Here is a 24,629-nt window from a genome sequence, read left to right as displayed (position 1 = left end):
GGGGAGGGGAGGGGAGAGGAGAGGAGAGGAGAGGAGAGGAGAGGAGAGGACTTGCTCGCTGCACAGTGCATGGTGCATGGTACGGCAGGCAAGTGACCTGCACTCCCCAGCACTCAGGAGATGGAGGGAGGAAGCCCCAGCTCTGACCACAGTCATACATAATAAAAAGCGTGGACAAAGCAGAGCTTTCTGTTAGTCCTGCTGCAACTCTTATAGCCAGATGGCAGATCATCACTGTGTTTCAAGGACGTTCCAACTTATTTTGTTATTGGATAGGGGCTGGGGGTGGGGGAAAACGGGAGGAATTCAATTATCAATATATTCGCTCCATTTTAAAGTGTAAATGTGGGAAATACTAAGGGAAAAATAATCCCCTGCCCTGGTAAAACGTAGTGTAAAAGTAGTATCGGTATCTTCCTAGGAGCTGGATGGTCCCTGGAAAAGCTCAGACTCCTCCCACTCCTACAGGCAGCTTGCCCGGTATCAAACCATTGGATCCACTGATAGTAAAATGCAGCTGGGCACCAACGCAGCCCCAGAGGTCAGGGGCACTGACAGCAGGAAGCAGAGGACAGCCCCTAGCTCCCTCTCAACTTCGAGTGACAGAACTGCCTGCAGACAGCTGTCCCTTGCAGCTTTCTCTCAAGCAGTAGAATCACCCACCTGACGTTTTACAACAGCAAAGTAAATAATAGATTTCTTAGGCACAACTGTAAAGAAACTGGAAGAAAAAAAAACCCACCATCCTTTCAGATCATGGAGCTCTCTACTGACTTTATAGGAATGTATTTAAACCCAAAAAACCTAGAGGTAGCTGGTGTAGTGGCACCCTCCTTTAATCCCAGCACTAGGGAGCCAGAGATGGTGGATCTGAGTTCAACTCTCTGAGTTCAAGGCCAGCCTGGTGTACACAGTGAATTTCAGGATAGCCAGGACTATGCAGAGTCTCTGTCTCTTAAAAACAAACAAACAAACAAACAAGTAACTAAGTAAATAAAAAAGCTTTGGGGTAAAATTCTGTCAGATAAGGGGTCTTGGAAAAGAGGACATTCAATCTTCACCTACTGAAACTTCCAACAACCTCCTGGGCACACAGCCATGCACTCTGTCCCCAGCCACATGGCAGACACTGGAGTGTGGGCTCACCAAGCTCACTTCTCAAAGCCTCCCTCTCCTCATCTGAAGTCAGGGCAAACAGCTGAAAGAAGTACATGACACTTTAGACTTGAGAGTGGAGTGCCTGGCTGGCCACCTGCTGTTAAAACTTCAGGTTTAATTTCTGTCTTCCTGTTTAATCAGAAAATGGCAACACCAGGAGCAAGAGTGTCTGCTTCACAGGGTGTTCCTACTTATTGTGTCTTACAGATGAGACCAGTGAAGTATCTGGAGATTCCTGGGACATAACAGTGAACTTAGTTATGGTCATTTCTTCCCTGTGAAGATGGGGCAGGGCCATGATGCAATCTTAGTCTTTTTTCCAAAGCCTGCTGCATTTCCAAAGGTCCATACTGTTACCTGTCATAGTCCCTTCAAAGTCTAGTGTTACCTTCTAGGTAGAGCCAGAGAGGCCAAATCTGCTCCCTCCTGAACCTCAATGCCTCATACACAGAGATAGCAGTGTACTTTCCTCAGATTCTGCTAATGGCTTCAGCAGAGAAGGCATGCTTCCCAGTACTCTAATGCCATCAACCATCATCACCTCAAGACACACTACAGTTTGTGGCCCTCTTAAAAGGTGACACCTTCTGGGTTCTAGCTCTAGCAACACATACACACAACAGGCAGACACACACAATCACATGACACACACACTACACACATATACACACATAAAATAGCTTTTTTCTTGTTTGTTTGGGTGGGTTTTAAGAAAAAAGCAAAGTTCTTGAAAAATCAATCTGGGGACTGGAGAGACGCTGAGAAACAGAATTTGCTGTGCAAGCCTAAGAACCAGAATCTGGATCCAAGTACCACATGGTAGAAGGGGAGAACCAGCTTCTGTTAGCACATGCACACCCAGATACATTAAATAAATTCATAAGTAAATGTAAAAGACAAACAATCAATACAGAAACTGTAAACATTATCTATTAGTACATATATCTTGTGACTTAAGTAGTTTCCGTATCAAATATCTGAACATTTTCTTTACAGTTGTTTTATAAAACTTACTTGGTAAGTGACTGAGCTTTCTGCTGTAGGAAGGTGTCCCTGTGTATTTTAATGGCTTGAAGACTTTTTCTGTCTAGAAGTTTGGCAGCTGCTGGCATTTTATGAATCAGAAAATTATCAGGAAACCAAATAATATTAGCAGTTAAAGTGATGGCTGGCACCTGGAGGGAAGAGGGAACAGCATGGAACACAGGCCCAATGGTGCTGTGCTGAACAGTGCTACAACACACAGGGAAGGCAGTGCAGAAAACACGACTACCAAAACCTCAGTGTATTACAAGGTGTGTCTCCCCCTCCTGTATACTGCAGAAAGAACAAAAGTCTGCCCAGTGGGTGGTGAGCACTGCAACTTTATCCTGCCTAAATATTAACAGATAAAAAGACATATACACAACAGATTTCACAATAATAATAATATATAATAAGCAAAATGAAATTCAACTCTTTATAACTTTACTGCCAGGGCATATTAATAAAATACTAGAAAAAAAAAACCCTTAAAGATGGCTATTGCCTCCTGGTCTGTTATTATTTGATAGTACCAGACACAAACTACGTTTCAATTCTGAATCTGGGTGTCCTATCATGGAAATAGCAAAGATGAAAATAACAACTTAATTTTTTTTCTCCTTTAATAGTAAGAATGAGGCCAAAGGAGACAAGTCAAAGGAAGGAGGAGGCAAGGCTATGGTAACAGTGCTGACACAGCATGGGCGCACTCCTGCAATGCCAGACCGCAGGAAGCTGAGGCAGAAGGATGGCTGAGACTGAGGCTAGCCTGTACTACACAGCAAGACCCTGTCTCAGAACTAAAACAAAGTTAATGTGTGTGTGTGCACACACACACACAAACACATACACACACAGAACACCCACCAAATATATATATATCTTGATAGGAAATGCAATTATTTTCATTTAGCATGTTTGCTCATTTCAAGAATGTTTATACTTTAAAACAACACTATCACTGCTTTTTCTTTTGCAAGTGTATGTGTGTTGTGTGCATGTATGTCTTTTCATGTGTGTGGGTACACGAACGTGTACACATGTGGACACTGAAGCCCATGGTTGACACTAGGTGTCTTCCATTGTTCTCTAACACATGCTAGCTAGTATCAGAAGTCAGCCTTACCCAGCACTGCTGGAATTAAAGGCAGGCTGTCATGCTCTCATGACATTACGTGAGTTCTGGGAAACTGGTTTCCAGTCCTCACAACGGATGGCAAGCACTAATCCATGAGCCACCTCTCCAGCTGTATTTTCTTTTTTACAGTTACATTTCATAGAAAGCAATTTATTCTTTTTTAATAAACTTTTTATGTTAGCACTTTTAAATATCTTAGCTTTATTAAAATTTATATTGCAAACTGAAAATAAGAAGTTTCAAATTCTTACCTTCTTACAAATGTCCAATAAAGACTTATAAAACTTTTTATCAACAGTTCGAAAAATCTGAAAATGCAGTACAAAGAGCCCACAAATTCCAACATACTTGTCTCTCTGGTCAATTTCAGAAGGCTCACCTGATAAAGGAACGACATAAAAATAGAACAGATAATAGTTGAATCCTTCAGGAATGTAAACTTGATAAATAAGTCAAACAAGAAGTTTGTATTACCAAGCTTGGCTTCCACGTTTGCAAAGATTGAGCGAATGCTATGTGCAAACTCTTCTGCAAAAGTGCTATTTTTCGACACAGATATTCCTCCATTGAGAGAATCAAACTGCTGTTCGATACAGGCCTACACAGGAAACATTTGAACAGAAACGCAGACTCTCAGTAACAAGCTATCAAACACCTTGGTAAGATGAAACACTTCTGTACTCAAAAAATTTAATTACCAAATCTGGCTCTCATGTCCTTTGACAGAACATGTGCATGTTCTTATATGAGCGCCAGTTATAAGGCACTCAAACCCCAAATGAAGAGACACAGTGGAACTCAGAAGTCACTGCTGACACGCTGGAAAGCAGGTTTTTGTTTTTGAGAAAGGGTCTATGTAGTTCACTATGTAGCCCAGGATGACCTCAAACTCAGAGCTCTGCCTGCCTCTGCCTTGCAAATGCTGGGATTAACATTGTGTTCCACCACTCCCAGCTAAAATCATTTTTAAACTTTTACATGTTTGAGTGTTTTGCCTACATGTATGTCTCTGCACCACAGGCATGCACTGCCTACAAAGGCCAGAAGAGGGTGCCAGATACCTTGAAACGAGTTGCTGCTGGTTGTGAACCACGAAGTAGCTAGGATGGATCAAACCCAGGTCCTTATCAAGCCAGGACTCCTCACTGCTGAGTCGGCTCTCCACATGCAACATCTTCTTTAAAGAGGGCAGCCCTTTAGGAGGGGTGCATTCGTGGTGTGTGTGTGTGTGTGTATGTGTGTGTGCATGCTCGCGAGCGTGTGCGTGTGCTGGGTCTCACTCTGTAGCCCAACCTGTCCTCATATTTATAATCCTGTTAGCCTTTCCAAGTGTCAGGAGATAATGGGCACAGTTGCAGTGCCCAGATCTTCACATACTATATGTAACAAATGTCCCAGGAAAAAAAGAGCTAAAATAACTACATTTTGTATCTAAGAGATAACTTACTTTTACATCTAAGAGATAAACTGATTTTAAAAACAAAGAGCTGGGGCCAATCTGTTAAAACTGTGGTACTATAAAGCCAAACATAATGTGAAGCAGACAGGGTAGAATGGAATGGATTTCCTGGCATCACTGTGAGGTCTATCTGTAGAACGAGGAGAGGGCACATTTTTAGCTGGTTTCAGTCCACTGTCACTTAGGTCCAAGTCACATCCACTGGTGCAGGAAGAACCAACTGAGCCTCTCTATTGTTTGCTTTGGGTTCAGATTTGTTCCTTTTCAGACTTAGGACCCTGAGCATGCTAAGAAGTGAGTGTTCTACCACTGGGGCATCCCCAGCCCTTCAGACTTTTTAAAGATAATCTTAAAAACCTAAATCTAGAAGCTAGTAACAAACAATATTTAATGCAAATGATTACTACTTAGACTTTAAAACCCTTAGATTTTTGTCTTTATTTTCTTTTGAGATGGGGTCTCATTCTGTATCCCAAGGTGACCTAGAATTCACGTTGTGCCAGAGGCTGGCCTTAGTCTTGCACAGCCTCCTGTGTGATGGAATTATGAGGGTATACATCACCATGTCAATTTTATATTTTTGCACAGTTTAATTTTAAAGCCCTCATTTTAAGTAACTTTTAATTTTATTTTAGATATTGAGTTATGCTTTAATATACTAGTAGTGATGATTTTTTAAAAGCCAAAACACTTTCTAAAGAAAAGAAATTCAGAAGTATTTTACCAAAATATCCTATTGCAGTTGAGCTGCGCTGACCTCTAAGAGCACAGACACTACCCTGATACAGCTCCACCTACCTGGAATATCATTCCATCAAGTAACTGCCCTTCCAGTTTCAGCAAGAACTTCTCAAAGGGCTTTAATTTTTCCTCCTGAATCCCAAATTTCAAAGGGTTGTGATGGACAGATTTCAGCAACCTGGTAGAAGATTTAAAGAAAGATCTTAAATCTACGTAACAAATTCTTAAAAGGTAAAAATATTCCAAGAAAAAAAATTGTATTATTCTTACTTGACTCTTCATATGGAAAATGTAAATGAAGCAATCCTAATAAAATGTTTATCCTTCTTTTTACTCCCTTAAATTCAATTGCCTGTTGTTCTGTATAATAAACATTAGAGACTATTTGTAAACTGAATAAAAATTTAAGTAACTGTTCCAGGGTGTTTAATAAAATGTGAGGCACAAACTTTCACTTGAACAGAATGCAGTGAAAAGAACAAATCATAACCATTCTGCAACACTTTAAGAACAAAAACCTGTCTATAAATGGGGCTGACTGTGTTCATGAAAACACTGGACATAACAGGGTCAGAGAAATACTTCAGTGCTTACAGAGGAAACCTGAGTCTGGTTCCCAGCACCCACATCAGGTGGCTCACAAAAGCTTATGTCTCTGGTTCCAGGGAATCCAACCTCCTCTTCTGGCCTCTCTAAGTACCCATACCCATGTGCAGACACACATGAAGACAGACAGACACAAACACACATACACACAAATAAAAATAAACATTGGGCATGAATTCCTTTTCAATATACATTCTAGGTCTTTTAAAGAATCAGAATAATTAGTATTTTAATTTTTACCAAAATTAGCACATCAGTTGTACACAGTAAAACTATTAAAAAACATTTTGGTCGGTATACCTTTTATACATAGTCCAGTGGTCTTTCAGCGTGACATGATTATCAATAATCTCATCCAGGGTAAGTAAAACTGTTAGCAGTTCTCCCAAGTGCTCATACATAGTCTGTCAAAAAACCTTTAATGATTATCATTTAGTCACTAGTTAGAAGTCTCATGTGAACTTTTAAAGTAAAACACATTGGGTTAATTATTGAATTAGTGAAAGGAGGCATCAATTGGTTTATAACGATACAGGTCTGACCCTCAAATGGTACCACCAGCCTAAAACGAGGATATTTTGCCTAATATTTCTTCCTTAATTGTGATGCTAAAGATTTGTTTATTGACAACAGAAAAATCTGCAGTGGAGCATACTGGGGAAAAAGTACAAGTGACAGATCATAGCAAGTGAGGGCTCATCAACTACACAGCAACGGGGACACAGAGACAGGGGTGGCATGCTAGCATTAGTATATGTCCTAATCGGTCAAATCCCTACGTAAGATAGAAAAATGAACTTTTACCTGAAAATGAACTCCAGTTGTCTCTATAATTTTAGGTCCTATCCTATAATAAAATAATATCCAAGTTTAAAAAAATCATTTTTGGTCACAGTTCATTCTAAACTCAAGAAATAAATACAGGAGCATAAGCTCTTAGAATTGTAGCATGTATTTGTCTTAAACTTGCAGCACAGCCAGAACAGAGCCCTTGCTGTGCTCCTCTCATGGGTTAAAGATCTGACAATGGGCCAATGAGTAACCTTACTTTTTTTAAACCTAGAGAATGTGCCTTGGCATAAAAGCAGAAGGAAAAGAATTCAGACAAAATCAGGTTCATAATCTCACTTATCTATAAATACACACATTAAAAAAGGAACCCACCTCCATAGTGTCTGAACACCCTAAGCATGTATACTGAGTAAATAGATAAGAAGTTACTTCTGTTAACTATTGTTCCAAAAAGTCCTTGCTGCTATCTTATAAAAATCAGACTACTTCTCCAGTGCATTACTTGTTGCTGATATACAGGGCGGCCAGCTGATGGATTACATTCATCACCACTTCGTAGCATCGCGTCACAAAGCAGGACAGTTCCTGAAATGACAGGGCGAGCACACATTACCAGGCTGCTTTTTCAATGTCAGGCTATTTGGACTGGATGCTGTTACACAACCAAAGCTCTAGTTACCCAGTAGCCAGAGCTCAGAATCCCTCAAGCAATCAACACTTCTCTCTCCTCCTGCAGGCCAGGTCATTCCTCTCTCTGCTACCCCTTCATTTCACAATTTCACGATTTTATTACTGAGTCTACTGTTTCAGTCACTCATACAGCTCCTAAACATCAGGGCCAACCATCTCTTCCCTGTAAGTGAATGAAGATCAAAAGAGTGAAAATGGCTGCCAACCAACAAGGGTAACAAAGACAATCTCCACAAGTCACTCTAAATCACTTCCCTTGTCATCTTTTGTTGTGTTTTTTCAAAACAGGGTTTCTCTGTTTAGCCATGGCTGTCCTGGAATTTGCTCTGTAGTCCAGGCTAGCCTCAAACTCAGAGATCCAATGTGCCTCTGCCTCCCTCATACTTAGCCACCACCACCCTGCTCATTTGTTATCTTTAATTACATATATATTGAGCTGGAGAGATGATTCAGGGGTTAAGAGCACTGGCTGCTCTTCCAGAGGTCCTGAGTTCAATTCCCAGCACCCACATGGTGGCGCACAACCATCTGTAATGGGACCTGATGCCCTCTTCTGGTGTGTCTGAGGGATAGCTACAGTGTACTACTCATATACAGAAAATAAATAATTCTTTAAAAAACAAAATATATATATATATAGCTTGGCACACACCGAATGCAAATCACCTACCCCAAGAATGGTTATCGATAATTATTAAATCAGATCTACCATACCTAGACTTTCTGACAATGGTTTTAAAGCTCTCAACTTTTAACCTTATAGAACCAATTCCCATCTAAAATACTGAAAACTTTATTACTCTTGCATCTATTCTAAACTGTAAGCCCTAAACAATAATTTTCATTGCTTTTTATGTGTTGGTCTCCCCCACCAACAAGAGCAGTTTCCCTCCCTCTCTCTCTCTCTCCCCCTCTCTCCCCCCCCCTCTCTCTCTCACACACACACACACACACACACACACACACACACACACACTTACTTACTTCATGGAATACATCAGATGACGTCTGGACAGTGAACTTTTTACACAGCTATTAGTGAGACCTAACCACAATTTAAAGTCTTTGAACTTTAAAGAATCTTTTCATACAGGTTTTTGCTACATAGGCCAGACTAGTCTTGAACTCATGATCCTAACTCGACCTAATTCAGCTGGGAGTGCTGCGATACAGGAATCTTGAATGTGCTACATAACAGACTGCAATTTCAAACAGCTAGTTTTACATTTGTTATTAATTTCTGAAGGTTAAATGATAATAGGAAAATAAAAAATAGAAAGCATGACAAAAAAGCAGAAATCAGAACAGATACAAAAAGATTCCATGAGACAGAAACAGAAAAAAAATCAATTAAAAGATTGTCAGATGGTTAAAAAAAAAAAAAAACCCACCAGAATCCAGATATACCCATTTGCTCCTTTCCTGTCGATACCTGAAGAGCATCATTAGCTCACAGTGCTGTTTTAAAGACACTGTATTCTTGGACAACCAACATATAAGGCAATCTCACACACATACATGGCACCAACACTGTTATACAGAATATGGCTACTTGAGGTCTTAAAGGAATGCAAGGAAACAACACCACTGAAAGCCTGAAAGAATGGGCAAAGATACATTGAGAAAGTGAGCTGAAACACAGATGCCAGTAGCCATGTTACTGTCAGACAGAGAAGACGGCATGGAACTGCTATCCTGTACAAGGCAAACTTGTGGTCTAAATCCTCCAGACCACAAGTACTGCAGTGTTTTCTCCATTCCAGAGTATCTGCACATAGGTGATAAGACACCTTAGCCAGAGAATACAAAGAAATCTAAACACAAAACTCATTTATACATATAGTCTAGAGGTAATTATCTCCTTGGGGTACAGAATTTTCCATTAGTGATGGTTTATTAGTGTTCAAACGATTTTAAGTCTTGTAGCATTTCACACTAGTGATTCTTAATCTATGTATATAATAGTCATTTGTACATAATTATGTATTATATACATAGTATCACAGCTTCATCATCATCAAAGCTTTTGCCAACACAAGTAAAATAAGCATTTCTGTGACATGCTGGGCATATTAACTTGTTTTATTGTAGTGATCTTCTTAGTATCAAACTGTATTCCATCATGAGTTATATATGTAAATATGTTATCAATACCATTCAATTTTCCTTAAAAGCGGGTATTTCACATAGGTAGTTTGGTACAGAGAAGCTGGAAGGCTAAACAAACAAAACAGAGGCAAGCCAGAGGAAGTAGACTCCACCCCTACACCAAGGAACAGACAGGAAAGGTCGTGTTTGCTAGACTCTGGGAGCTTGAATCAGTAGCCTCTACCTAGGGGCTACTGTAATCCTCTGATTACAGCACAATGGCTGAGAGCTCAATTTATTATACATACCAAATACAATCTCCTTACAACAGAAATACAATAAAAATAAAATTTAATAAAACTAAAAGGAAAACCTCACATTCACTGACTCTTTAAACCACATTTCTGCAGCAGCCTTTCTATGCAGCAGACTTCCCATCAGGTTCCAACAACGTGACAGGAAAAGCAGGCTGTCCTTCCCAGTCTCGTGCTGTTTCCATCAGATAATCTACTAGGTCAGCCCCACAGCAGCAGCTCCCATCAGAGAGCTGGACCGCTTCTTTCAGCACTCTAAACCTAACCTCAAACTGCTTTTCAGAGGTAGCTGCATCCAACCAGGGCGGCACCCTCAGAGGCATGAGTACCAGTCACAAGAAGACTATCTCCCTAAGCTGCCAGATTCCATCTCACAAACATAACTTTTCTCTTTTGTCCCTAGATGAGGAAATGTGACCTGCTTCTTCTGCAAGTCTTCCCTATTTTGTTCATTAGCTTTCCAATTCCTGTGTGATCAATCGCGCGTGTGTGTGTGTGTGTGTGTGTGTGTGTGTTTGCGCGCACGTGCATAGTTTATAATAACAAAATCAATTTTAAAAAGTCTAGTTTCTTTTTCAAGCAAGTGTGTATGTGTGAGTCTGTGTATATGTATGCACGTGTGTGCAGGTGCCCATGAAGACCACAGACATTGGATCCCTAGGGATGAAGTTCCATGTAGTTATGAGCCACCAATAAGGGTGCAAATAACTGAACTAGGGTCCTCTGCAAAACAGTACATGCTCTTAACAATGAGCCACCTCTACCACACAAGAACAAATTTTAAAAATTGTTATTTTCCTTTATGTATACGGGTCCTGTTTGCATGTATGCCTGTACACCAAAAGAGTGCCTGGTGCCCAAACCAAAAGAAGAGTGCTGGATGAATCTCTTGGAAACAGAGTTATAGACACTTGTGAGCCACCACATGGGTGGGTTCCGAAAATTAAACCCCAGTCCTCTGGAAGAGCAGCAAGTGTTCTTAATGACTGAGTCATTTCTCCAGTCCTCCCAAAAAACATCTTTAAGTTAAAAAAAATTATAAATTGTCCATAAATGAAACTATACAAATTACATGTAAAAATATAATATATTAAAACAATCTTTGAATTGTTCAGGTCTCTTGATACCTTATTCACCTAAAATTCCTTATAATTTGTTTAGGAGTTATGATCTCCTACACTATAAGTAAATAGTTCACTTTCAGAATGCTCAAGTCCTCAGTAATTAAAGGTTCAAAAACCTTTAAATTATGTATAATTTTGATGAAAAAATTTAAAAGGCTCAGCCATGAATAGTGGTACACACCTTTAATCCCAGGATGTGAAGGGGGTGAGGCAGGTGAATCTCTCACAAGTTTGAGGCCAGCCTAGTCTACAAAGACAGCCAAGGCTACCTAGTAAGACCATCCCAAATAAGTAAATAAATAGCTTGAGAGATGGTAAAAATCAGTTACCTTAAAGAGATCAACAAAAAAAAGGAGTTACCTGTAAGAATGAAACGAATCTCCCCATTTGAATTTGGCAGTCACCTTCCACCATGCTGGAATCTGTAGCTTTAAAAAGCAGAATCAATTTTACTTCAGGCTTTTTATTTAAATTCAGCAACAAAGACAAAGGGTAATAATATTCTTTCACTTGTGCACAGTACTGAAAACACTGGACTTTTAAACTGAGGAAAAAAATGACATGTCATGAACTATACACACCTTCAACCAGGTACGCCTCACTGCCAAGAGGACCCAAAGACCTGGTCCACACAGGCCGACCTCACTGACACACTATCCATCATCCTAGAGAATGTGCTGCTGACTCACCATTCCACTCCTCACTTGTTTAACCAAACCAGTGAACAACAAAGAATGTTATCGTCTGGAGATGGCTCAGCAGCTAAGAGCACTTGGCTGCCTGCTCTTCCAAAGGAACAGAATTAGGTTCACAGCACCCATAGCGTGGCTCTGTGAACACGCACACGAGTGAGTGAGCGATCGAGCAAGCACGTATGCACACACACACATAAATAAATAAACTATTTAAATGTGTTGGCTGTTCTCTATACACTCTACAGTCATGTGAGTTCTTGAATAGTCTGTTAGCTTCTGTTCACGTCAGTTTCTTAAAAGGTAGCAACAAATTCAATTCTAAAATTTTGACTTACCTCCTTCACCATAAAACAGAAGACCATTGTAAAACTTAGTTTCAGCCTGTTTTAAAGGAAATTAAAATAATTTAAAAGGTTGCTTTCAAATTCTTATGCTCTTAATTCTCTAAACACATGACTCAACATCATTTACAGATAAATTTTTTCAAAATTCAAAAACGACAGCTTTCAAATAAATTCAGCTAATCTTTAAAGTAACAAAGACAAGTGCTGACGCTGAAGAGCGCAGCCTCCTGCTTCAGCCTTTGCCTGGTCATCTGAGCACTCTCATTACCCACATCTTCCCACTGGTTCAGTCAGCAGTTACAGAATATAAAAAGGGAGAGGAGAAATGATGAAGTCTACTAGTGTCCACCGAAGTTCAGTGGTTCCAAACCCATATAAAAAGTTCCATGCAGCAGGTATCACTGCCCACTCTGGAGGTGTGCAGACTATCAGTGACACCTGCTGAAGCCCCAACTTTTTCACCTATTCCTCACCTGCCTTGCCATCTCAGCATTACCAATGCTCTTAAGTACTCAGTGAGTGCTGGGGTCACAGTACAGAGCCCTTACTACTAGGATTGCTAGCATTTTAAGTGGATCATTCAGTGGTCAGTATTTATTGCACACTACACACACACACATTTAAGCCTACACTTACTTTTAAATGATCTTAAAGAATATAAACAATTACCTCATATTTTAATTTCTTGATCTCGCAACACAAGGCTGCATAAACAGTGATGACTTTGTTTAGGACCTGGTTTGGTAAGTGAAAACAGAAAAGAGTACATTGTAACCAGTGAGTGCATTTTCTAACACACTTTAGGTTCAGGGTCACATACCTTGTTTTCAGTCTTTATGAGTTCCAAAAGGGAGGACTGCTCATATGGTAGAAGCTACAGAAACAAAGAGAAAGAACAGTTCTTAACTTGAAAAGAAAAAAAACCCACTGAAATTCTAGATACTCGGGATTAAATGAATGACATTGAACTTGTGTTAGACTCTCTATTCAGCATCACCATCATCTCAACTGTTCTGTTTAAGATACTCTCAAAACAGTAAGGAGAGTACAGCAGAGTCACAAAGAAACACTTCAGCACAACACAATGCTCTCAACAGTTCTAGCCATGCTCTAGGGCACAAGGTGCCTAAAGGTGTGAAAACACTAACAACACACTGATAGTGAGCAAAATCATTTTGGAAGTTGTTATGCAAACATACATTTAATAAACTACTGTAATAGCCGGGTGGTGGTGGCGCACGCCTTTAATCCCAGCACTTGGGAGGGAGAGGCAGGCAGATTTCTGAGTTCGAGGCCAGCCTGGTCTACAGAGTGAGGTCCAGGACAGCCAGGACTACACAGAGAAACCCTGTCTCAAAAAACCAAACAAACAAACAAACAAACAAGCAAACTAAATAAATAACTAAAAGAGTCAAACTGGAGTTATTACAAAGCAGAACACTGAAGAAAAGAATGAACACAATGCTCAGAAGCAAAATACAGTGTGGGCATTTTTATCATCTAAATCAGATTCATTTCTATCTTGCACATAAAACTTTCCTGATTATCACCTAAAATTAATTTTTATTACAAGAAAAATGGACCTTTCTTTTAGTTACATATTAACAATAAAGTATATACAAAAATTAAAAATAACTTCTCTCACTTACTTTGTAATTTCTATAGAGATCTTATCTGAGTCTATGACTCTTGGAGAACAGGAACACAAAATAACTGCTCAATAAAGGGACTTAAAGACAGGTCCCAGAGTAAGTGGGGAGGAAAAGGGCTGTATATGAGGATAAACTAGAGAGAGCTTTGAAAGCTTCTATTGGTAGAAGAGAAAAGCTGAGACAATGTCATCCTTTCACAAATCAAGAGGTATCATGTCATATTCACGAGGATGGTTATGATCTTAAATGTTGGCAATAATGTAGAGAAACTCAAACTCCTATATATTACTATTAAGGATAGTGCAGCTCCATCAGGAAATAGTCTGGAAGATCAGAAAGGGGCCAGCAAAATGGTTCAATCAAAAAAGGCACTTGTCACCAAGCCAGATGATCTGAGTTCAATGCCCAGAACCTATACAGAAGAAAAGAACCAACTCCAATAGGTTGTACTCTCTCCACATACATCATGCCAAAGTATGTGTAAGATAAAATCCTCAGAAAGTTATGCATAGTTACCAGAGGACTCAATAATTCTACTTCTGAATGTGTGTGTGTGTGTGTGTGTGCGCACACACACACAACATGACAGCATGTCTACATAAAAACTTAAGACACATAAGTAGTATAATTTCCAACAGCCAAAAGTGGAAAACTTCAATGTCTATCTACCAGTGAATGGATAATGATGTGGCATGAGGGTTCCACAGAATGGAACACTTTCATCAATTTAAAACTATGCATGTATTACCACTGGCTACACCACAGATGTGCTCTGAAAACATGGTGAAGTCAAACACCAGGCAGGATGCTGACATATCACACAATCTCACTCAGACAAAATATCTAACGGAGACAGTCCCCAGAGACATACAGTAGTTGACTGGTGGCCTGTGACTAGGGGATGCTTGTGGCGGGGTGAGAAGGGAGTGACTTATCTTAGGACATCCTTTTTAAGAGAAAACGTTCAAAAATGGATGATGGCAATGGACAATGAGTTCCGTGAATATACTTTTTTAAAACCACCAAGCTGTACAATACACATGGGTGAACTAAAGCCAAGCATCATGACACACACCTGTAACTCTAGTATTCAAGAAGCTGAAGGACTGCTGTGAATTTGAGGTCAGGGGGCTATATAGTGAGCCCCTGGCCGTCAAGCCTGTGATGTCTATGAGTTACATGTCACACACACACACGGTAATGTACAATTTAGGGTGGTGGGCGGCACAGGAGTGCTCAGTATATATTATCTATCACTTAGTGGTGACACACACATATTAAAAAGGCATTCCCACTCTAGGCAGTGGCGGCACACACCTTTAAAAGTCCCAGTGCTTGGGAGGCAGATGCAGGCAGATCTCTGAGTTCGAGGCCAGTCTACAGAGTGAGTTCCAGGTCAGCCAAGGCTACACAAAATAACCCTATCTTGAAAAAAAAAAAAAAAAAAAAAAAGAAAAACAAAAAACAAACATTCCCACATTAGGACCCCCAAGTTCATGCAAGGCACTCAAGGGTACTTCTGGTGAATGAAAGAAATGCTGTATATCTTCATTTGAATATGAGGTAGATGAGCTCTGTAATCCAGCAAAATTCAACGAGACATCCTTAAAAATCTATGTATTTGACTATGTGTAAAATAACCACAATAAAGAGAAACAAACGCTGTGTGCTCCATCTAGCTATTTGCATTTTCTAGAAGATAAAAAAACAATGCGCCTGGCACTGGTAGCGCATGCCTTTAATCCCAGCACTTGGGAGGCAGAGGCAGGCGGATTTCTGAGTTCGAGGCCAACCTGGTCTACAGAGTGAGTTCCAGGACAGCCAGGGCTACACAGAAACCCAGTCTCGAAAAACCAAAACCAAACCAAACCAAACCAAACCAATGGATAGCTCAAACGACTGGAGTTTGTATTATTATATTTTGAGTTTTTGTCATTCTTTCAGAAAACAAATTTTTAAAATTGTGTAGCTTATTGGGGTGGGAGGAGTTACCAATTTTATTCACTCTTAGATTTTAAATAAAACATATTATCTACTTTTAACACAGGAGGTAGTATGCCTTAAAATAAATAAACATATATATATACATATTTTTTAATGAAATAAACTCAGACCTTTAATGCTATAGGATCAAGATTGAAATCCCAAACATCGCCAATCAGATCGTCTAGGGCGTCCTCAATTCTTCTCAACTGAGATGTGTACTCCTCAAGGAATTTCCCGTAGTTCTTAAGCTGGACTTCAGCATGAATTTCTACATTTTAAAACAGAACATTACAAGTAATGAATGGCAGAATACTACTTTCAAGTAATCTCAAAAACTGCAGAAAAATGCTGTTAATTATTACTATGGGATGCCTCACTTCTTGGAAACGAAGTTCCAAAGTTAAAAAGTCATTCAGCTTTGAATTTTCTCCAAATATGTACAAGTATTTGAAAGGCTGCAGCCCCTTACCTTAGGGTCTGGAGCTTCTAATCATGTCTTAGATAACTCTGGGTCCAGATACCACACTATCATTTTGAGTCACACATAACTCTATTGCAAAGACAATCAACTATGGGAGCAGGTACAAACCGTGTTGTTATAGAGCAGACTTTAAAAGGTTGGCTAATTATATACACAGTAAAATGTTGGGAATACATCCAGATCCTTTCACATGGAGGTTTTTGACCTTCTACATTATATTATCATTTCAGTAATGCCAAGCTTACCAAATGCTTTACTTGTTCAATTATTTAGCTATTATAATCGAGACATAAAAGCCTGATAAAACATACTGGCTGCTGAGGGGGGCTGGAGAGAGGGGTTATCCACTAAGAGCACTGGCGTTCAGTTCCCAGCACCCATGTGGCAGTTAACTCTAAATCCAGGGGATTCAACATCACCCTTTGGCCTCTGTAGACACTGTGCACACATGTAAAATAAAACAGTATTTTTAAAAAAACAGCTGGGATTTACAGAATTTATATACTAGTAGATAACTTTAAGCTTAGAGCCACTGGAAAAAGCTCAATTTTTCATATGCCTATTCACTGAAATTAAAAATATTTCATTTTATACTTGAGAATTGTTACTTATTCCAGAAATTCAACTTCAATTCATTTCTTTTACCAATGTGTGTAACTTTACTCAGTCTTTGTCTTCTAAAAAAGTTGCTTTTTGGGCTGGAGAGTTGGCTCAACAGTTAAGAGCACTGGCTGCTCTTCCAGAGGTCCTGAGTTCAATTCCCAGCAACCACATGGTGGCTCACAACTATCTGTAATGGGATCTGATACCTTCTTCTGGTCTATCTGAAGGCAGCAATGGTACATTCATATACATAAAAATAAATAAATCTTTAAAAAAAAAGTTTTTCCTTCAAATTTGAAGTATGGAGCCCTTATGAAATAAAGTATGTTCTGACTCACACTGTATGAAATATAGACATCTGTCCTTTATTCTGCACTGAGGCTGTGAATTGGGCATCAATCCAGATCACGAAGACGCCTGTCTCATTATAGCAGCACTCACTTAGGGAATTGTGGAAAACAGTTAGTCTAGTTACAATTCACAGCCCCCAAATTAATGAAAACCAGGCAGAGAGATCTCTTACCTACTGCTAACAACCCCATGGTAATGTACCACTTTGTAAAGTGGGAAATGACCAAAGCATCCTCTGGCTAGCAAATGGGTTCTTAAAGACTGCACTAGAAAAACACGCTAAAGAAACACTAAGTACCTTGCCAGTAAGATAACAAATAGCTGTGAACTCATCAAAGTTAAAGTACAAGGAGACTAAGAACCAGTGGCCCTCTCTGCATACCACACTCCCCTCCCAACAAACTGCATTTCCTGGTGTTGTTTTCTGATTTCTTTTTAAAGTTAGTATACAAAGTTATCAGTTTCATCGTGATATTTTCATACATACATGGTTTTTATACTGTGTCCTGTTTCCACTCCCTTCCCCAGTCCTGAGTATCCTAAAAATGCTCACTAATTGTTCTGATTATTCCTTCCACTTAAAGCTGGAACCCAGTACACCTTCATTCCAACTGGAATGGAGGTCAGATACTAAAGAGGAACCTCAGTGCACAAAGGAGGTGTGGGGTGAACACCTGACTAGATGCAGTTCACTTTAGATCCAAAAATACAAAAAAATCACGGGGGGGGGGCGGCGATTATCCTTCCATCTAGATTTTTCTTTACACTGACTAAGACCCATACCTTAAGAAATGTTTCCTAAAAAGTGCTCAGCACCTTGAACATAGCTCAACTAGATATAGAGGCAAATAAAACCCGATTACATGGAAATCTGTACATGTTCTAGTGTCTCTGTAAAATAATTCATAATGCTGCTGTAATTTATTTTTAAAGGCATTCCTACTTTGGGGAAAGGTTTGCCTTTTAAAAATTCTCAAACAACTCGCCCCAATTTCTCTTCTATCACACACACACACACACACACACACACACAAAGAAGAAAGAAAGAAAAAGAAAACAAAGAAATCAACCTCCAGAGTCTCTCTAATATAATTTGTTTGGCTTGCAGCACATTTTGCTGCAACAAACTATGAGGCTTTTGGGGTTGGAAGTGATTTTAAACATAAAATCGGACTTGACTTCATAAAGTAGATCTGATTAAAAATAAAAAGATAAAATAGATTTAAAAACCATTTCAGTTGCAATGACAATTACAGGGTTTTGAAAATTATATAAAAAAATCAATAAAGGGCCGAGATGGAATAAGATATTTCAGTGTTGATTGATTTTTTTAAGGCCAGGAAACGCTGTTTTTCGCTGTCTTCTGTGGTTCTAAGAACGTGAACCCAAACTTCAAAAGTTGGCTTGAGAAGCAAAGAATAACAGGAAACTGAAACGGGAACCCAGACTCTTCTAGAACTGAAGGCTGAGCATCTGGCGCAAACCCTGGGACGGGATGGGCAACCGGGGAGGCTGGCCTCTCGCGGGGCGCCCCACGGAGCGGCGCCGCTGGCCCGACACCACTACCCGGAGGGACGCCGGGTGCGACTGCGGGGCCAGATGCGACCCCACGGTCACGCAGCGCACCCCCGTCTCACCCCGCGGGAGCGTCCCGAGAGGGCGGCTGCGCAGCGCGGCGCCACACCGCGCCGTCCTCTGTCCGCAGCGCCGCCCGGCCCGCCTCTCCCGAAGCCGGGGCTTACTCTGAGAGCCGTCGTCCACGCGGTCGAAGTCCCAATCGGGAGACAGAGTGTCCACGGCCATCACCGCGACACTTCCCACAGACACAGCTCAGAGAAGAAGCCGCCGCCGCGCCGCGGGCCTCACCCCAGCCGCTGTCACTGCACGTGACTTCCGGTCTCGGCCCCGCCCCCGCGCGCCAGAGCCAGTGGACTTTCGGCCCTGCGGACCGCGGGAGCCGCTGGGAAAGCGAGTCGTCCGCCTGCGCCCGGAGCGGCCGCCATAGTGACAGCTGCCGCTGGCATTCTGCATCTTTCCGGCCCCGCTGCCATTTGTGGCTGTTATCAGAGCACATTCCGTTTCTCCAGGCTCTTTTTAAATACCCTATGGAGTTACTCCCTCAGCCTGTCTCACCAGCTCCCTTTCTGTCTTTACCCTCGCTATTCCTTGATCCCACTGCACTTCCTGTGCTGATAATTTGTTGGGAAAAGACCTGTGTGTGTAAAAGAGTAATGACTTTAAGAACACCATCAAGCAATCTCACTACTGGGCTTGCTTTACATATATCACTGTTCTTCCTTTCCTTGCTTTTAAGAAGGTGGGGTGGGAACTGTGTTACTCCGAGTTCTACATTTATCCTAACGTTTACACGAAAATCAGGTTTTTAGTAAATACTGCTACGAAGCAGTCTAAATATCATCAAAAAATAATAATATAAAATTTAAGACGTCCATACTCTGAACTCTTAGAGAGCTACAAAATGAAATAGGTCTCAAATGGCATAAAAAAACAAAACAAAACAAAATAATAATAGTAACAACAACAACAAAAAAAACGGATAGGAGGCAAATTTAAAACAATGCATACTTGCTGTTACATCTACAATCGATGTAAATATATATATGTATATGTACATGTATATCTGTACATATATATGTACAGATATATATGTACATATACATATATATACAGATATACATGTACATATATATGCTCATGTGTTTACAAATGCACAGGAAGAATTCAAATATCATTAAATAAGACTTGGAAAAGTGAAGGTGCTCAAAAATACAAAGTGGCTCTTAAATTTTTCTTGTGTCTATTAATTGAATCTTTTTCCAGCAGAGTTTTAAAGTTATTTGCATTATAAGAAACCAAAATATCAATATAGAATGTTCTCTTGAAGAGCGTGTGACTGAGATGTGACTTCATCTCAGGCTTTCGAGTTAGCAATTAATTATTACAACAGGTTGTGTTTTTTTTTAAGATTATTTCAAAATTCCTTTTGTAATAATTTATGACTTAGATGCTTACATTTAGAATTCTAAATAAAAGAACTAATACTTTATTAATAGCTAGCATTTATTTTGTACTCATTGCATAATCTATATATAACAAAAGGGTTTTTTTTTTTTTTTTGGCTGTGGTGGCCCAGACTAACCTTAAACTCACTATCTAGCTTAAGCTGGCCTTGAGCTCCTGATCTTTCTGCCTCCACTTACTAAGTGCTGGGGTTACAGGCATGTTCCACCATGCCTGGTATTGTAAAGAACTTAGAAAATGCTTTTTTTTCTAACAAAATCCAAACAGAAACAAACATCTGGGGAAAAGTTGAAAAGTAGACAATTCAGAACATGATGATTTGTAAAAAGAAAAGACTTAGCAGATATATATTTGGGGGAAAGCCAAGAGCCTGAGAAAACATTTCTTTATCACCAAAGTTTGATATGGCCTTTAAATGTAACTATAATTTCATGCTATGTCAACTGGACATTTCCACAGGAATGACCAAGCCAGCTCAGTCAGTCAACAGGGTCTCAAGAGAGGGAGGGAGGGAGGGAGGGAGGATTAAAGAAAGAAAAGGCAATTAGAGAACATTGTAATATGACTCCAGCCAGTGCTGGGGCTGAGGCTGGTTTATTTTTTTACAGTCTCCCTTTATATTATTTTAAGTACATACAAAGAATACGGTCAGTCTTAAGGCATAACCAAAGTAGTCACAGAACAAACAAGGCATAAACAAAGTAGTTAAGGAACAAACAAGGCATAAACAAAGGTTCCATGATTACTGTATTCAGGATCTTAACAAGATGAAATGGGTCCATAAAGATACAAAGAAAACATTCCTCAGCTGTAATCATCTTGAGCCTATTTCCTTGTCCTAGCCCAATGTCAAATTCCTGCCAAATTCCTAGAAGGTGGCCCCAAAAGCTCTCCACACAAGAACTTTACATAGGCATCTAATAAACATCATTGAATCCACAAATGAATTCTCGGTACTTCATTCCATAACCTGCTTCTCATCCTGTATGAGATCCATGGCTTAGTAAATAGTGATATGACCACTTACACCAGGCTGGTACCAAGGCAGTGTCTTCTGTTTCTTGTCTTCTTGTTCTAAATCAGTCAAAGGTTAATCTTATTTTTAAACGACTTTCAAGTTGTAAATAAGATTCGAAAGTTGTCAGGATCAAAATGGAGTCTCATAAGGGTAGGATGACCTAGCAGATAAAGATACTTGCCATCAAGCCTGATAATCTGAGTTCAATCCCTGGGACTGACTCCTGAAGGTTGCCTTCTTACCTTCACATGCACACCCTGAGTTGTACATAGATAAGTAACATGTTAAAACAAAATAGGATAAAAAACCCTAAAAAAATTAATAAAGCCAGGAGTTCATAAGGAAGGGTCTTATACCTATGTTTGCCTAGTAATAATCATCACAAACTATTCTGCCAGATTCTAAGATTTGCACAGAGGGCTATGCAAACTTCTGGGGAAAGAATTTCTAAAGAACCTGATGGGTGACTGTCCAGTCATGAGCTGACAGAGCCCTTGTTACAATCACTGTGGCCAAGAAAAAACGTTTTCATAAACTGATGTAGCCTTCCTTATTCTCATGTTTAAAGGCTTCCCCTTGTCTCAATCTCTTTGAACATACCTGGGGTTTACTATGGCTGTTTCCTACTTGCCTAGTCCCAGAATAGTATTCTTTGCAAACTCTCTCGTTTTGGTTTCAATATGGATTTGCAATATTGAGTTGTAACACTTGGGTTGTAGAATTGTTGATGGCTTGTTCTTTTCTACCTTTATCCATTTCATCATTTTATAAATGTAATAGTAAATGAAAGAAAATGATTCAGGACTTTCCATCACCTAGTTAGCATGGCCTATGGCTGGTTGGCTGCTGTCTCTCCCTATCTCTCCCCTCTGTCTACCCTCCTAAACCCTCCAGGTTCAGTGAAACCCTTGTTGTAGACATTAGCTTAAAATGTGCTCAGAGACATCTCTTCCTGAAACTGCCTTGAGGCTGCTGGGAATAATCAAACAAAACAAAACAAAACAAAACAAAACAAAACAAAAAACAAAACCACCTTTATTTAAAGAGTACACACTGTTTTGCTTTTAGTTTTAAAATAAGGTATCAGGTTTCTTTGTAATATATCTTTTAAGTAATATATTTAGCAATTTGGGCATGTCCTAAGAATGGCACGTCTTACTGTTCATGAGAAGCATAGACTCCTGTGCCTGCAGAGTTCACACAACAACCAAAGCCTCTGTCACAATCCCTACTGCTGGCAATCTGCCAGTAGATATGCTCTAGTGGGCCATCTCCAATCACTGTGGGCCACGGGAGAGCCATTGCATCAAAGAAAACAAGATCCAACAGAAATGTCTTGTCTACTCACTCTCTGCTAGTAAAAATGAAGAGGAAAACTGGGGTTAGGAGCATTTTGGGTCACTGATGACAATTTTTTTTTCTTTTTGTCCCAAGAGACCTTTATTAAAAAATATATATGCAATGAGATCAATAACAGACAAAATGGAATGGCTTCGACTCTTACAGTGTGCCTAAGTTTATTTTGTACTACTGTAAATAGAATACTGGCTTCTGAGGTTTATTTGGGCTCACAGTTCTAGTGTCTGGGAGATCCAAACAGCATGGCCCTGACATCCTATGAGAACTCTCTAACTATGTCCCAACATGGCAGACAAACAGAAAGGGAACCTTTCTTATGCAGGGAGGGCCAAGCACACAAAGTGGCCTGGCTTTTTAATATCCTGCTGTCTCTAAAAAATTCAGCTGCAGGAATCCCATCTCACCACACCATCTCAGTGTTCCCTACTTGGCCCTGCCTCTTTTAAAGTACCTACTGCTCCTTTGCTAGCCCAAGTCTCTTCATGAGCTTGGTGACAGCATATCATATCATACCAAAGCATAGGAGTACAGGATCCAGGGGCTTGAGAGATGACCCTGAGGTTAAGGATCCTTGCTGCTCTTCCAGAGGACCCAAGCTCAATTCCCAGCACCTATGTCCAGCAGTTCACAAAAGCTCTAACTCTGGTTCAGGGGATGAAATGCCCTCTTCTGGCCTCTACAGGCACCTGCACACAGAGACATGAATTTTAAAAATATAGTCTTTTGAAAAGCAAGTACACAGCCTTATAATTTTTATAATTTACAGAGAAAAAATGTTGTATTAGCACTGAGTGATCTGACTCTATTGAGCTTCTCTCTGTCTCTCTCCCTCCCCCCCCCTTCAGTCTCATTCTCTACACACCCCCACTTCAGGCTGGGGCCAAAATAAGGCTGGAGAGTGCCTCACCTCAGATTTTTAAGACAGGATCTCACGAGACTGGCCTGAAGTTTTCAATCCCGCATTTCTGTCTCTTTAGTGCTGGAATTATAGTTTACTCGTGCCCAGCTTCAAGCTTTTATTTTTTTAGATCACCATTAAACTCGTTTAATAAATTTCAGTTCTCCCTATCACAGGGACCTATACTGGTGCTCTCTAGTGCTGGGGTTTTGGTTTTATCATAACATTTCTTTTAATATATATTTTGTTATTTTGTTTATGTGGTTTTCTCCTACATGTATGTATGTTACCACTTACCCCTACTTTATTCCCACAGAAGCCAGAAAGGGTATTGGATCCCCTGAAACTGGAGTTAAAGACAGTTATGAGCCACCATGTGGATTTTGGGAGTAGAACCCAGGCCCTCTGGAAGAGCAGTGTGGTGGTTTGAATATGCTTGGTCCAGGAAGTGGCACTATTAGGAGGCGTGGCCTTGTTGGAGGAAGTGTGCCACTGTGGGGGTGGGCTTTGAGACCCTCTTCCTAGCTGCCTGGAAGTCAGTCTTCTCCTGTTTGCTTTCAGAACAAGATGCAGAACTCTCAGCTCCTCTCATGTCAGGTCCATGATGATAATGGATCCGAGCCTGTAAGCCAGCCCCAATTAAATGTTGCTGTTATGAGTTGCCTTGGTCATGGTGTCTCTTCACAACAATGAAACTCTAAGACAAACAGCCAGTGCTCTTAACTGCTTGAGTCATTTCTTTAACTCCCTATAACATTATCTATTGAGCAATTTTAAGCAGTAATAACTGCATACACACACACACACACACGTATGCAAGTACAAGTTAAAAAGCAGTTAATAGCAATGAGATTCATAAGGGTTACATAATTCTCATATACAATAAAATGGAATAGTCAGCATAATTTATTTTAAAACTAGGCACATAGGCAAAGTGGTCAAAAGTTAATCAGTCAAAACAAGCCTATTGAAAGAGGACAATATGACACAAACAGCTTTATTCTAAAATATGCCCTACCCTCAGCCTTGAGCAGACCTGAAAGATCTTGTTTATCACAATAGACCAA

The 24,629-nt window shown here is 40.1% G+C and overlaps 1 protein-coding gene across 4 annotated transcripts in view; it reads right to left on the bottom strand.

The window, feature by feature from the left end:
* Window positions 1-19,106, bottom strand: part of Washc4 (WASH complex subunit 4) — a 50,567-nt gene extending 31,461 nt beyond the window's left edge. For 3 of the 4 annotated variants that reach the window (XM_028776957.1, XM_028776958.1, XM_028776959.1), the window contains exons 1-13: window positions 18,988-19,106; window positions 15,939-16,078; window positions 12,993-13,046; window positions 12,842-12,907; window positions 12,164-12,209; window positions 11,494-11,561; window positions 7,420-7,502; window positions 6,930-6,972; window positions 6,426-6,529; window positions 5,577-5,697; window positions 3,794-3,917; window positions 3,571-3,698; window positions 2,173-2,333 (exon numbers count right to left, since the gene is read on the bottom strand). In XM_028776957.1, coding sequence (XP_028632790.1) covers window positions 2,173-2,333; window positions 3,571-3,698; window positions 3,794-3,917; window positions 5,577-5,697; window positions 6,426-6,529; window positions 6,930-6,972; window positions 7,420-7,502; window positions 11,494-11,561; window positions 12,164-12,209; window positions 12,842-12,907; window positions 12,993-13,046; window positions 15,939-16,078; window positions 18,988-19,048 — 1,199 coding nt within the window. In that variant the 5' untranslated portion in view covers window positions 19,049-19,106. Of the gene's footprint in view, window positions 1-2,172; window positions 2,334-3,570; window positions 3,699-3,793; window positions 3,918-5,576; window positions 5,698-6,425; window positions 6,542-6,929; window positions 6,973-7,419; window positions 7,503-11,493; window positions 11,562-12,163; window positions 12,210-12,841; window positions 12,908-12,992; window positions 13,047-15,938; window positions 16,079-18,987 lie in introns of those variants that run through there. The other variant, XM_028776961.1, reaches the window with a different exon arrangement.
* Between the last annotated feature and the right edge of the window lie 5,523 nt (window positions 19,107-24,629).

This window comes from Grammomys surdaster, unplaced genomic scaffold (assembly GCF_004785775.1).
Source record: "Grammomys surdaster isolate TR1022 unplaced genomic scaffold, NIH_TR_1.0 275, whole genome shotgun sequence".
In the NCBI taxonomy this organism is placed as follows: Eukaryota; Metazoa; Chordata; class Mammalia; order Rodentia; family Muridae; genus Grammomys; species Grammomys surdaster.
This window is presented reverse-complemented; position numbering and strand designations above follow the sequence as displayed.